The following is a 13,811-nucleotide window of genomic DNA, read 5'->3' on the forward strand; positions in this document are numbered from 1 at the left end:
AGTCAATGTCAGGTGTAACATGATAAATATACACATAAGAAAAGAGAATAAATTCTGTGAAGAAACCAGTTGAAATTATCAATAATAGCGAGTAGTGTGAAGGCGTGAGGGGCCTCAGTTTTTAGAATAGGCATCATTTTTCAGGATTTTATCTTCAGAAGAGTGTTCCTATTCACGTCTTGTAATTATGAGCAGTCAGCACTTCTTTTGCAGAAAATGTCAAATACGCATGTAGCAGCTCTTTAGTGTAATAGCATTCTGACAGAGTCCTTTGCCAGAAAATTCACTTATCAGGTTCTCTTAAAATCTTACTTGTTGCTATAGTGTTCTTTCACTGGCCTTATGAAAGATCTCTTAGGCTCATGTTTTCTCTTTGCTTTACTAAAATGAAGTTGCTTGACACAGCTGTTCTAAGTCCTAAGACATACAAGTGACCTCTTTAACCCCTGGGAACTATTCCTTTCCTAGGAATGTGGATATGTGTGGGGGTTAGATTTCATTCATTATAACATAAGATAATGCAGGCTATAGGCAATACAGTAAATGGCACTTATATAATAGGAAAAATGTGAATCCAGTAAATAACAATATAGTACTCTATGAACATTTTGTTTTCTTATCATCCTATAAAATTCTCACAGATTAAACAAAATTAAGTCATTGGGATTTCTAGGTCTATTTCCCTGCACTTATTGATCACTAAAAAAGCATAATTGTTGAATGCATTTTATTTCTGCAGGATTTCTAATTACACATTTTTACAAGGAAAATGGGACATTCATTTGCATTACATAGTACTGTAAATGGGGAAATATGTAAATATTTTAATGAGAATGTTAAGCATCTTTAATGTGTGAAAGGATGAAATTGTATGATGCAACAAAATAAATGTAAATGAACTAAATTTACATGAACTAAGTAAGAGTGAGTGCGTGTTTAAATGAGAACTCCTTCTTTGTTCTTTAGTTCCTAACATTTCTGGATGTTACCTCAACTGAGATTTTGTTTTCCATAGGCTCTGCTTTATAAGAACATTACTTATTTATATAATGTAGGAACAAGTCTATTTTCAACTGCTGGAGCACAGCTATGTAGATTTTTTTATTTTAATTTTTGAAAGTTGGAAATTTTCTTTCACCCTTCAGATTTATCTGCTTAAGTTAACCTGCTATCAAGAGCAGGTTTTTTAAAATCTACCTTTAAAATTTTTTCTTCTGTCATTTGAGAAACACATTTTGCGATACAGGTGCAGTTTCCAAATTAGGCAAGAAGTAAGCCTGACAGCTGTAATTTCTTTTCACAGCTTTTTCCCCTTCTGAAAATTTCAAAATTAGTTCTTAAATTTGGCCTGATATAAAAAACTCTGAGTATATGCTTTTTTCCATGTTTGGGAAAGTTCAAGCAGAGGTTAACAATGTAATTTCAACAAAAATAAAGGTTAATAAATAACTAACAAAGTGCTACTTATTCTTTTTTATTAGAAGGACACGGGTTTGTATAAGTTTAGTTTGAAAATACTCCCTAAAGGGATATTTTCCTATACTTCCTTCTTTGATCTTCTATTTAGTATTGTTATCTGAGATCACAACTATAACAGAAGACTGCATCAACCTCTAAACATCTAGTGCAAGATTTAATTCAATAATGAAAAGTCTTTCAGGACTTACTAAGCTTTTTCTTCTGCAGTTTAATATATCTGTACAGTTATAAAATATACAATATTTAGATATAACAATTTTATTGGAATAAAAAATGTTTACTACAAAAATGTGTTATTATTTGCTAAAGAATTCAGTGTTTGATGAGTTTTCAAAATGTTAATTCAATATCATTGCAAGGGAATATATAGTCACTCACCCTAGGTTAACAGATTTTGCTAGTTGAAACATTTTCCATTTATTGAGTAAGAGTGCATATCTAATTCAGCTTCTCTTAATTTTTCACAGCAATTTTGTCCGACATAAGGTTTAAAATTACTTTGCTGCTGAGCTGTGTGAAAGTGAACTTCCAGGCAAGAGTGTATGAGACTGAAAATTGTTGACATGCTTGTCTTCTTTTGTGTTCTTGTGTATTTTGAAGTCTTGTACTTTACAAAGTATGTATTTTCAACCATGCCAGCATCTCAGTGCTTGGATAGAGGAGTAATAGTGAAGAAAACGTTTGTATAGTACATGCACACAGCTGTCCGACTGTGTTTCAGATGGTGCCAGTTGCTGTTATTCATTACTCCATTAAAATTTAATGAAAAGGTTGGGGACGTGGATGAGTCTGTTATGCCCTGGGACTTGATCTGTCCTCATAGAATAGGAGATATTTTCTTCTTTCTGAAAGACTTGAAGAAGGAGTTTCACTGGGGGGAGTTGTTAATCACTGTGGTTATGGTCACTAAGAGACTTTTCTGTGTTTATCATGACAAGGGTTAACTCCTCATCACTTGTGGCATTTTCTATGAAAAGAAATATCCTCAGTCTAGTAATATGGAATTGTTGCAGTTTGGGGTAGATCCCCTATCAAACCTTCATTTTCATGGATTTTCTTTCAATTTATGACTCGAGTGCCCTTACAGAGGATGAAAACCACCCAGTCTCATAGGGAAGTTCAGAAACAGTACTGTTGTTCAGATAAATTTAGTTACTTTTTTTAATATTGCAGATTTATATATAATTTAAGATTAAATTCGTTGAACTATGCTGCTCTCTCTTCTGGATTTCTTCCCAAACTATGTAATTTTATTTTGCAATTTAACCCAAGTAAATTTTGACTTGATGGAAACACACATGGAGATATGACCCCAAGTCACAAAAACACTAGGCTCAATATTTATTTGGTCTAATCTCTCATTAATGAAAAATTATTATCAGCAAAACCACATTTCTGATAAATCTGAGAGTTTGGTTTTATGCCTGTATTTCAGAATTTTCATCAAGAAGTCAAAGAAACAGATGATTCAGAAAGCCTGATGAGCCTTGACAGTCTTGAGGCTGGAGAGCAAAATGGAAATTGCACAACACAGAGTGAATCATCTTTTACCACACAGTGTGACTGTGCCCTGTATGATCCAGAAAAATGCCAGACAAGGAATAATGGTTTACTTCACACAGATCAAAGTACTTCTAAAAATGTGCATCTAAATAATTGTCTGAGAAATGTAGATTTGCTACACTACCACAACATACCTATTCATGATCTTTTAGCTAAACATAATGTTCTAACTCCTGCTGAACATGTAAACACTTCAGAAGAGGAATCATCTGCTTCTCACACATCTGGAAAACAACCTGCAGAATTCTCTGCCTCTGGTAAGCAAAAGAGCTCTGTAAGTAATGCATTTAGTTTTTTGCAAAACATAAAAGACAGAAGCAAGCCATCTTCTGGAACAGCTAGCACATTTGCCACTGGTCATCCTGTTTTCAATCCTAGCAGCGCCTGGAACAGCCCTGATTCTATTTCAGGAGTAAGAATTCAGGATCTGATGCAAGATCAGACTTTTAAAATGACCCCACAGGAGAGAACTAAATCTATGCAATCATCCAGTCAACCTATTGCAACATCTGTAATCTTATTTCCTAATCAGGGATGTTCCACTGGCATTCCCAGCACAGCTGATGTATTACCAAAGGACAAAAAGATCAGTACAGGCTTTTTAAAAAATACCTTAGGAAAAATGACTGAAACAAAAGAAGAAAATATTAAATGTATGAATGATATTATTTCAGAAACATCTTTATTTCAGGACATACCAAATGCCTCAGTTGTGTTGGAAGTTAAACAACAGAATAATAAAGAAGGAAAGGGAAATATAGTTAAAAATATGTCACTGTTACCTGATACAGAGTTCAATTCTGGCACTCCTGCACAGGACAAAATCCTGAAAAATAATATTCTTGAAAGAAAAAGAGTGAAGTTATTCAGAAGTATCTTAAAGAAGGGTTCTAAATATGAACCTAGTCATTTCAAAGCTGTGGTTACAGACCATGCGATCAGTTCTAGAACTCAACACATGTCATCTATCAGAGACAGTTTAGAACTGGCAAAAAGAAAAAAGAAAAATGCAGAAATTGAAAAATGCAATAGGAAGCTAAAATGGTGTGATGAAATTGACCAGATAATAATAGAAAATGATGAAAAATGCTGTGAAAAAAGCATCAATGAAATATGTTCTTCAAAACTGCAATGTGTTCAAACTGCAAATGACGCTCCTAAGAATAATTTAAGTATTGTTGCTCAGCCCTCAAACCCCATGTTCATAAAAAATCATCAGGAAAATTCTTATATGTCAAAACCAAACATTAATACTGAAAAATCAAATAAAGAATACCTATCTCGGAATATATTTACATCTACAGGATCCTTTTGTGCTAAGAAAGCTTGGATGGTATCAAAAGATCAAGCAAGTAAACCCCCAGTATGTAGCAATAATACTAAAGTTAAAGAAGGTGATCAACTCAAAAATAAGGCAAAAGTAACCAGAAGAGCAACATCTATAAGAGTCCAGTCACATTTTGTGCCCATGAACAGAAGAGGGACTCTGATCCAACTGCAGTCAGCCACTGAAGCCCACAAGACTCAAAAAGCTTCAGGGAAATACCTCGCACCTCAGCCACCTTCCACACCTCTGCCAGGAAACAGAAGTGTTGAGAGCACAGGCAGCCCTGGGTGTCCCTCACTGCCTGCCAGCCCGCGAGCTACCGGTGCTAGCAGCAGCAATTTCAATGACAGGCGTGCTGTGCCAGCCAGTCAGGTTTTAAATAGCAACAGTGCAGAAAACAGTGAGAATATTGGTGGCTGTGCTGGCTTGGCCACTGCCATCTCTACAGCTGACTGCAGCACAGCCAAAGACAAACCTTGGGCAAAAAATACTTGTTCTGTAAATAATGTTAAGGCAAGCGCCTGTCAACATCATTCAGTAACTTGCTCTGAGAGAAGACCTGTTAACACAGAAAATAGATTACATCTCCATCATATCCCAGCAGCTGGAAAAACAAGCACCTTCTGGCACGGAGCACATTCTACCCAAGCTCCAAAAGAATCTGCTACTGGTAAGAGTCATGTTTCTGGGTCTGGGGTGGGGGAATGTTCAGACAAAAGTCTTCTTCAAATACATCACAGATTTGTTTTCAGTTAAAACATCCAACCTTTTCATCCATTCACACAACACAGCCAGTTTTAACAAGCTTTCACCATTTGTCATTCTCATTTCTATTCTAGTGGTGCCCAGAGGCCTCTCAAACGTCAATCCTCATTTCTAATAGCTCTCTGCAATATTAAGTGAAAAGGAAGTATTTTCCCTGAGATTATATTCATGAGTAATGAGCAGATGTGACAGGTGGTCTGAATAATGATGTAGGAGGAAGTGACTAAGTTTATACAAGTGAGTTTTACAAGGTAACTAAGAGTGATAGCTTGTTGTCCAACAGTTGTGAGAGTGAAAGAAGTTTAGTTCTGCTCTGTTTGTAAAATGCTGACACTCTAAATGCCTACAATTACTGAGACTTAGTTGCAATAATACTGTTAAAAGCTGAGCAAAAATGCAAGATTAGTTAAAATTAAAAAGCTTCTGCCAGGCAAACATTGCTCTACTGCAAGGTGTATCTGATTTATAAAGAATTTTAAGAAATTTGAGGAACAATCCTGCATTTTATTAAACATTAACCTTAGGAACAATATGAGGCACAAATTGGTAAGATACAGGAAAGATGAATAAGAAATATTTGGGAGAATAAACTTTAATCTCCTGGAGTTTACATTTCAATTGACATTTCATACTTTTTGATTTGCCTGGTTTGTCCCATGCAGCCTTGCTATATTCGGTGCCTTGAGCACTGATGACATCCTTGTGCTTGTAATTTCTATGTAGTGTGCTGGTTTGCTTCCTTCTGAGGGCTGCAACTGGAGCTCCTGAGAGCTGTAGTCTCTGCTTCAGGTATAAGCAGTATTCCAAACTGCTTCTCATACTGGGATCACCCAAAGGTCTGGCTATGGAACTCAAAGATACTTTCTAACAAAATGATGAATATCCTTAACTTTAACCCCACACATTTTTAGTTTTTTATACAGTAATACCGTTTTAACAGTTATTACAGTTTTAATGGAGTGATTCAGAACATCTCTGTTGTGTAAGAGCAGATGCAAGCAGGTGAATATTCTTGGCCTAAAGCAGGGGTGGGAACAAAAAATATTATCTGCTTGTCTGTTCCAGTTCAAAGTCAAACAGATGAGTTTAAGATCTGTGTGACTTAACCTATTTGATTTTACATTGGAAATGAATGAAGACTTGCTTTACCACACCTTGCCTCCAGCAGATATTTTTGTCTCTTGATGTCCTTACCTGCACATCAGATCAGTGAATCAGGAAATGTCCTGGTTCCAGCTTGTGCACTACTAACAGTGTCTTCACTGCAGCTTTAAATGCTACATCCCCAGCGCCACATCCCTCCGGCTCTTTTAGAGAAGGGCTGAGTAACTGTCTTTTAAAATGTATATGGGTTGCCCTCTCTCAGTATCTGCCTATATTCTGTATTCTGAAAGTCTTCTTTATTTTAAATATTCTAGATAGCTCTTACTGACTTGCTGCTATATGTTCAATTGCCTGAAAATGCACATAGACACCATAGTCTTGTCCTAAAGTGCTTGTAGTGAGACTGAATACTGCACTGCTCTCTAGTAAAATATCTGCAGAGTTCCATGAGGTCTGTGAAGACACTGTTGAAAATATGATCGGTTGCAATGCTTTGCCAAATGTACAGAAAGTGAGAACCAGATGAATATAATTGTTGTCCATGAGGATCTTAATTTAGTTTGGCTTCCAGGCTTCCAGTTGTATGTCTTCTGCCTGAAAAATATTATACCATATCATTCTAGCTGGATATTTGAAGTTTTAACACCTTTCTTGTTCAGTCAGTAAAGGCTTTAAAAATGTGTTTAACCTTTAACCTCTGACAAATATGGGACTAATTAACGTGCTTAAAGTTAAATAGCAGTAGACTGCTCAAAATCTCATTCCCTGAAGATACTATTGATTCTTCTTCTTCTTCTTCTTCTTCTTCTTCTTCTTATTATTATTATTATTATTATTATTATTATTATTATTATTATTTTGTCTTATATATCTCAAAGGAATGTCCTCCTTGGCATTGATCTAGTCTTGCAAATTAATTAAATGAAGTATTGATGCATAGACATAGAGCAACTTTGAATTCTGTTTTTTTCAGAAAAACATGATGTGATTACTAATATAACAAGGGGGTTCTTATTTTTTCTTTTTTTTAAATTTTCTCTCATATTTAATATAACATGATCACATTTCCTTTCCTTTTCAGATGTTATTCAGCTCCATGTATTGTGTTACAATAATTTGCATATAACTAAATGGCAACATTTCAAAGCTAATGTGTCCGATGTTACTATTGATGACAGCAGCCAGATGACTAGTTTCAAATACGTTTCTGGGATCAGTTCTTTTCTTTTTCTATGAGTGATAAAAATTCTGCTCTAATGTCACTGTAATAACCAGAAAAGAAATAAAATTGTGTTAGAATCAGGAATGCAACTCTTGGTCAAATTATGAACTGCTCATTAAACTGCACATGTAAATATTGATTGTGTAAATAAATAGGTAATTTGTGTTCCCAAGTTTAATTCAAGTAACTCCATTTACAAATCTAGTAACTGTGTTTACAAATAAGAAAATAGTATCTCCTTGGTATGTAGATTCCTGAATTGCACATGAAAATTCTAATTTGCATCTCCACTTTGTATGCATGAAAGTTTAATTTAGAACATAATTTTAATTTTGAGACTTGAGGCTTCCATTTTGAAAATGTATTGCTACACCAGGCAAAACTGAGATAAATTTGAGGTACAGTGTCTACATTAGACCTCTCTGGCAGAAAGAAAATGCTGCACAGCAGTACTGCCTTTTAAAAATTAGCACAAAGATGTATGAATTAATATGATTAACTACAAAATGCCAAGCTATAGAAAAGAGGCTTAGATCCATGACTTTTAAACCTCACGTCTGTGAGGCCACACCCGGAATGCTGTGTTCAGTTCTGGGCTCCTCAGTACAAGAGAGATGTGGACATGCTGGAGAGAGTCTGGTGAAGAGCCACAAAGATGGTAAAGGGACAGGAGCACTGTTCTCTCCTATGAGCAAAGGCTGAGAGAGCTTGGAGTATTTAGCCTGGAGAAGAGAAGGCCTTGGGGAGTCTTACCAATGTCTGTAAATACCTGGGAGGAAGCTGCAAAGTGGACTTTTAGACTTACTAGACTTATGGTGCCCGCTGAAAGTACCTGAGCAGTGGGTACAAACTGAATCACAGGAAGTTCCCTCTGAACACCAGGAAACTTTTTTTTTTATTGTAAGAGTGACTGAGCATTGGCATAAATTGCCCAGAGACTTTCTTAAGTCTCCATCCTTGGAGTCACTCAAAAGCCATCTGGGCATGGTCCTGGGCAATGAGCTCCATGTGACCCTGCTAGAGTGGGGACACTGGACCAGATGGCCTCAGAAGGTCCCTTCCCACCTCTACCACCCTGTGATTTTGTGAAACATGTAAACTTTGTGAACTACTACATGTTTTCTGCACACTACTATGGAATCTTAATGGAAGTTGAATCAATTAACATATAGATACAACAATTTATCAACAGTGATTTATTGTATTGGGCAGTTAGACTTTAAGATTATTGTCTAAATGCAGTTTATTTTCTAAAACATTACTTATTGGATATTTTTCTATATCACAGCTCAACTTTCATTCTCCTTTTTACTTGGTAACACCTTGTACCCCTTTACAGACCATCTTTATTTTCTGGGACTCAACATGGGGCTTCACTTAAGCTTCTTATGTCCACATCCAAGACAATTTAGGGAGATCAGATGTAAATATCTAAATGTGGACAGAGACATTTACTACTATATTTATCATGTTGTTTACACATTTTGGTTTACTTTTGTCTGCATGTCATTTAAGGAAGTGTTCCTGTTACAAGACAAAATCAGGTTTTTGGCAACTATGAAAATAAACACCGAGGTTTTTCAGAATGCAGAAGACAAAGTGTCATCTCTAAAATATGGAAGCCTGCTCATCATGCACAGGTTAGTATAAAACACCACAAAAAATAAAAATGTTATTTATCTTCAAAATGGAAAGAGTTTCAGGAATATCAAAGATTTGTTCGTTGTCACGTGATTTTGAATCAATGCTCAGAGCTTGCTGTCAGCTTGCTAATGAAAAGAATAAAACCAACTAGAATACATCTCTTTATTTGTGTAACATAATATTTTTTTCACTTGAAAACATTTGGTAATGCAAAATATTAAAACATGTTCAGAAGGTAGTATAGTTACTTTAAATTATACTTAAAATACTCTTACAATCTTTTTAATAGAATTCATTATGTGCTGTCCAGCTGAGTCCCATTCAATCTGCATTTGATCCAGTACAAAAGATGAAAAACATCTCTAAATCTGAGGAAGGTATAGTAACACAACTCACTTCAGTTCTTTGTTATACATAAAGTACAATGACAGAATATACCCACTGTGTAACATGGCTTGTGTCTTTTAGCATCAGTGATGCTAACTAAGAAAGGATAATTTTATACAGCATTTTTTCCTGTAAAGATAAGATATAGCATCATATAGCATGATATTAATGGTTTTATAAATGCATTGCAACATATATTCCATTTTTATTCAATTATTGGGGTTTTTTAACTGTATGTGTCACATATAACTGTATATATGGACAGGTATTGATTGCTATCATTACATATTTCCAAACCCGATAGTACCTATTCTGGTGCCATTTGTAAGATTAATTAGTGTCCTTAATTATTTTGTTTTCTAACATATCATGTTTCTTGGTTTTCCCACCTTTTTCTTCTTTTAAAGTCAATTTTGTGTGTTTCACAGACCTATGGTTATGAAAAAGAGCAGTTTATTTAAATATTTATTCAAATGAGCCCTTCTCATTTGAAGATCCCCCTGCAATCTCTTCAGTTTCAGAAAGCACTGCTCAGTTTCTAGTGGCAGAAAAACTAGCAAGTACACCAGTTGCAGAGGGTGAAATCCTGGCAGTCATGGACCGTGTGAAGCCAGACAGACAGCTCTCACTGCTTAGAAGGGCTCTGTGTCCAGGCAGGAGTACCCTTTCCATAGAAGAACAGAAGATTTTCCAGTCTCTGGATTGTCTGGATGAAAAGCTACAAAGTATGTTGCATAATAAATATACTGCTACATCAGTTGATTAAATAACTTTATATTTTTTTGCCTTCAATTTTTTTGGATGAAACCAAGAATCCTGTAATAGAAATATTTTCTGTTGTTGTTGTTGTTGTTGTTGTTGTTGTTGTTATCTAAATGTATCAAACTGTATCAAAATCAGGAAATCCTTCTTTAAGGCAATGAAATTAATTTAAAATAATGATGACTTTTTCTTTGTAAAGAATAACTCTAAATGTGATGAGAGGATATCTTCAGATACCTGTTGTTTGTAAGAAATGCTTGTCAAAATTGTTCCATCAAGGTACATCAGGTGCATCAGCCTCACGTGGAAATCTGTTCCAAAGCTTATCCATCTTCATTTTTTTGCAATTCTTTTTGCAAATTATTGCCCTCTATGTCATACAGTTTTGCAAATGTAGCCCTTTAAAATGAATGGGCTTTTCATTTTCTTTCTTCTAATATTTTAGAATGTTTCTCTTCTCCATGAATTCTGAAAGGCTAGAAATAATAAATAAGGAGTTCTGACATTGCTGCAGATAAATATAAATGTATAAATGACTATTACTTGTGCAACCATTTAAAAATGGCAGTCTTACCTAAGTGTTTTCTAACTTGTTCTTCCTTTATGCCAGGTGGGTTTCTTACCTGCTTTATACTGGTGCTCTTTATATGAACTCCCCAGCCACAGCTTCCATTTTGCTGAAGAATGTTGGGGGGAAGTCTGTACTTGTTCTTAATAAGTTTTTCCCCTGTGATTAGTCAGCTAACGCTTTCTTTAGTCATCCTATGATATTGCACTTGAAGAACAGACTTACTTCTTGAGTCTCTTGCTACTTTAGGATTTGCTTTGACTGATGTGATCATAAAGGCCTTCCATTAAAAATTCACATTGGTTTGGCATAGTTTTGGTATTTTTTGTGCTCTGTCCTGTACTTGAAATCAGTGGGAACCTTATGACTTAGTCTCTTCTGCTTGGCTGATTGGATTTTTATATGATTGGAATAACTGCTTGACATTTGTGCTCTACATGGAATTGCCAGCTCTCCTTAATTTTCCTTGCACTTTTTTCCTATAAAATTTTACATGCTAATTATTTCAGTTTATTAGAATGTGCTTTCTTAAAGTCCACTGATTTCCCTTTACTATTCCACTACTGTTCCTTCTGGACTGCACTATTTATGATCATGTTACCTAAGTTTACCCCCTTATTGACTGGAATCAAACTAAACCAGGGTTTATTAAACTTCTGCACACTATCCGTGTATTTCTACATTACGTGGTGAATAGTCTGACTTTGAGGAAAAAGGCTTCAGTTTGCTATAGACTGCAACAGCAGAATAAAAGATCTTTACAATTGTTTAGAAACTTTGTGCAGCTGTAGCTTACAGTTCTTGCTCTGTCAAACAGTGGTTCAGAATTTCATAACCTGTGGTTATTGCTTCCAGGCAAATGGAAATTTAAAAATCCATTTTTTACCAGAAAACTGTTTCAGTATGATGTGCTCAGGTTAAGAAAGTAGATATGAAAAGAGAAATATGAGCATATAAAATTAAATTTCTGTGTAAGTAACAGAGAAACTAAAAGGAAGGGAAAGGTGAATTCAGCAAAATAACTGGGAGCAACAACGCTGAAATTTTTGAAATGTGAAAAGGAAAACTGTAAGAAAAGTACATAGCACTATGTAGGAAACAGTGAAAGAATCATAGGAATTAAAAGATTGCAAATGCAGTAGCTGTGAAAGTTAGTGTAATACATACACGTACATATGTATCTCAGAAATTTAATTAGCATGCCTAATTATTTGGGGATTAATACTGGTAATAGGAAGCTGGGAAATTTTACAGGTAGACTTACATGTAAGTACTTGTAAGTAACTAAGTGTTGTAGGTATTTACATGTCATACAAGTACATTGCTGTTCTAGGCTGTTACCTTTTTCCATTCCTTCTTTTGACTTTGTTTTCCCATGTTACCAAATTGAAAAATCATGTAGCTTTATGTTGGTCTTTTTAATGAATAGCAGTGAATCACTAGCCAATCTACCTTTGGAATATTTATTGCTGATGAGTAGATGGCATTCTTTTCTCTAGCTTTAGATGTCTTTATTGGTGCTAAATTTTTTGTTCATATACTATTTAGATGCAAATTTTAAAAATAGAGGTATGGCCTATACTTCAGCAGCTGTTGGTAGGGAAAATAAAACCAGTGCTATTAAATTACATTTTCACAGTCTTCAGAAAGTTTTTAGCTGAATATTTGACTGTGAATCTTATTTTTATTCAAATATTTTGTTTATTTATTATTCATTATATACTTTAATGCTTTTTTCAGATGTTCAAAAAGCCATTACCAGAAACCCATTTGCTTCACATGTTTTACAGATAAGCAACCCTTAGTAAGTATTTAATTTAAATGTGTTCAGCTTTAATTTCTACAAACTAACCTTATGGCTTATTTTATTGTAAAAATATAATTGAAAATACTGATATCAATCTATTCAGCTGGCTTGCCCTATTTTTTGTTTATGTAAAAAAAACCCCCAACAAACGTGAACTTTATATTACTGTAAACAGGCTTTAACAGTTTATGTCAGACTGCCTCATCCTCTGGCTTCGTTTCCATTTTGGTATTTGAAGACATTTGCTAAGTCCAGGAAGTCCCAAGAACTTCCAAGGAACAGTCATTTAGCAGGGTCCATTTGAAGTATATGTAACTCATAAATAATTTGTAGTTCGTTGCTGTAAGGTCCCCCCTGAGCCTTCTTTTCTCCAGGCTGAACACCCCCAGCTCCCTCAGCTGCCCCTCACAGCACTTGTGCTCCAGACCCTTCCCCAGCTCCGCTGCCCTTCCCTGGACACGCTCCAGCCCCTCAATGTCTCTCTGGCACTGAGGGGCCCAGAACTGAGCACAGGATTGGAGCTGTGGCCTCAGCAGTGCTGGGTACAGGGGGACGGTCCCTGCCCTGCTCCTGCTGGCCACACCTGGCTGAGCCAGGCCAGGATGCCATCGGCCCTCTGGGCCACCTGGGCACACTCTGGATCATGTTCAGCTCCTGCTGACCAGCACAGCCAGGTGCTTTTTCCATCAGGTAGCTTCCCAGCCACTGCCCCCAGCCTGTAGTAGTGCCTGGGGTTGCAAGACCCAGGTGCAGAACCTAGCACTTGGCCTTGTTGAACCTCAACAGTTGGCATTGACCAACTTTTACCATTGATCCAGCCTTTGCAGATTGCCCTGCAAAGCAGCCAGCAGATCAACACTCCAACTCAACTTGGTGTCAGCTACAAAGTGACTGAGAGTGTATTCATCCCTAATCCAGATCAGTGATAAAGAACTGGCCCCAGCACTGAGCCCTTGGGAAACCCACTTGTGACTGGGCGCCAGCTGGATGTACCTCCAGGCACCACCCCTTTCTGGGCTCAGCCAGCTAGACAGTTTTTTAATCTTTGAGGAGTGTCACAGACATCTTTTTGTGAAAATCCTTTTCTTGAGATTTTTCCTTCTGAGAAGCTGAGAGGCCTCAGAAACAAAATGTAAACAATGGTTACCTGCTGCTGTGGAATGCATCAGGTGGATTTTTGATT

The 13,811-nt window shown here is 36.1% G+C and overlaps 1 protein-coding gene across 1 annotated transcript in view; it reads left to right on the forward strand.

Moving 5' to 3' along the window:
- Positions 1-12,626, forward strand: part of CEP126 (centrosomal protein 126) — a 34,944-nt gene extending 22,318 nt beyond the window's left edge. Inside the window, exons 6-10 of the mRNA XM_058800433.1 lie at positions 2,915-5,039; positions 8,976-9,100; positions 9,394-9,481; positions 10,007-10,216; positions 12,562-12,626. Of these exons, the coding sequence (XP_058656416.1) occupies positions 2,915-5,039; positions 8,976-9,100; positions 9,394-9,481; positions 10,007-10,216; positions 12,562-12,626 (2,613 nt within the window). The remainder of the gene's footprint in view (positions 1-2,914; positions 5,040-8,975; positions 9,101-9,393; positions 9,482-10,006; positions 10,217-12,561) is intronic.
- Positions 12,627-13,811: the final 1,185 nt, after the last annotated feature.

Source organism: Ammospiza caudacuta, chromosome 2 (genome assembly GCF_027887145.1).
Source record: "Ammospiza caudacuta isolate bAmmCau1 chromosome 2, bAmmCau1.pri, whole genome shotgun sequence".
Classification (NCBI taxonomy): domain Eukaryota; kingdom Metazoa; phylum Chordata; class Aves; order Passeriformes; family Passerellidae; genus Ammospiza; species Ammospiza caudacuta.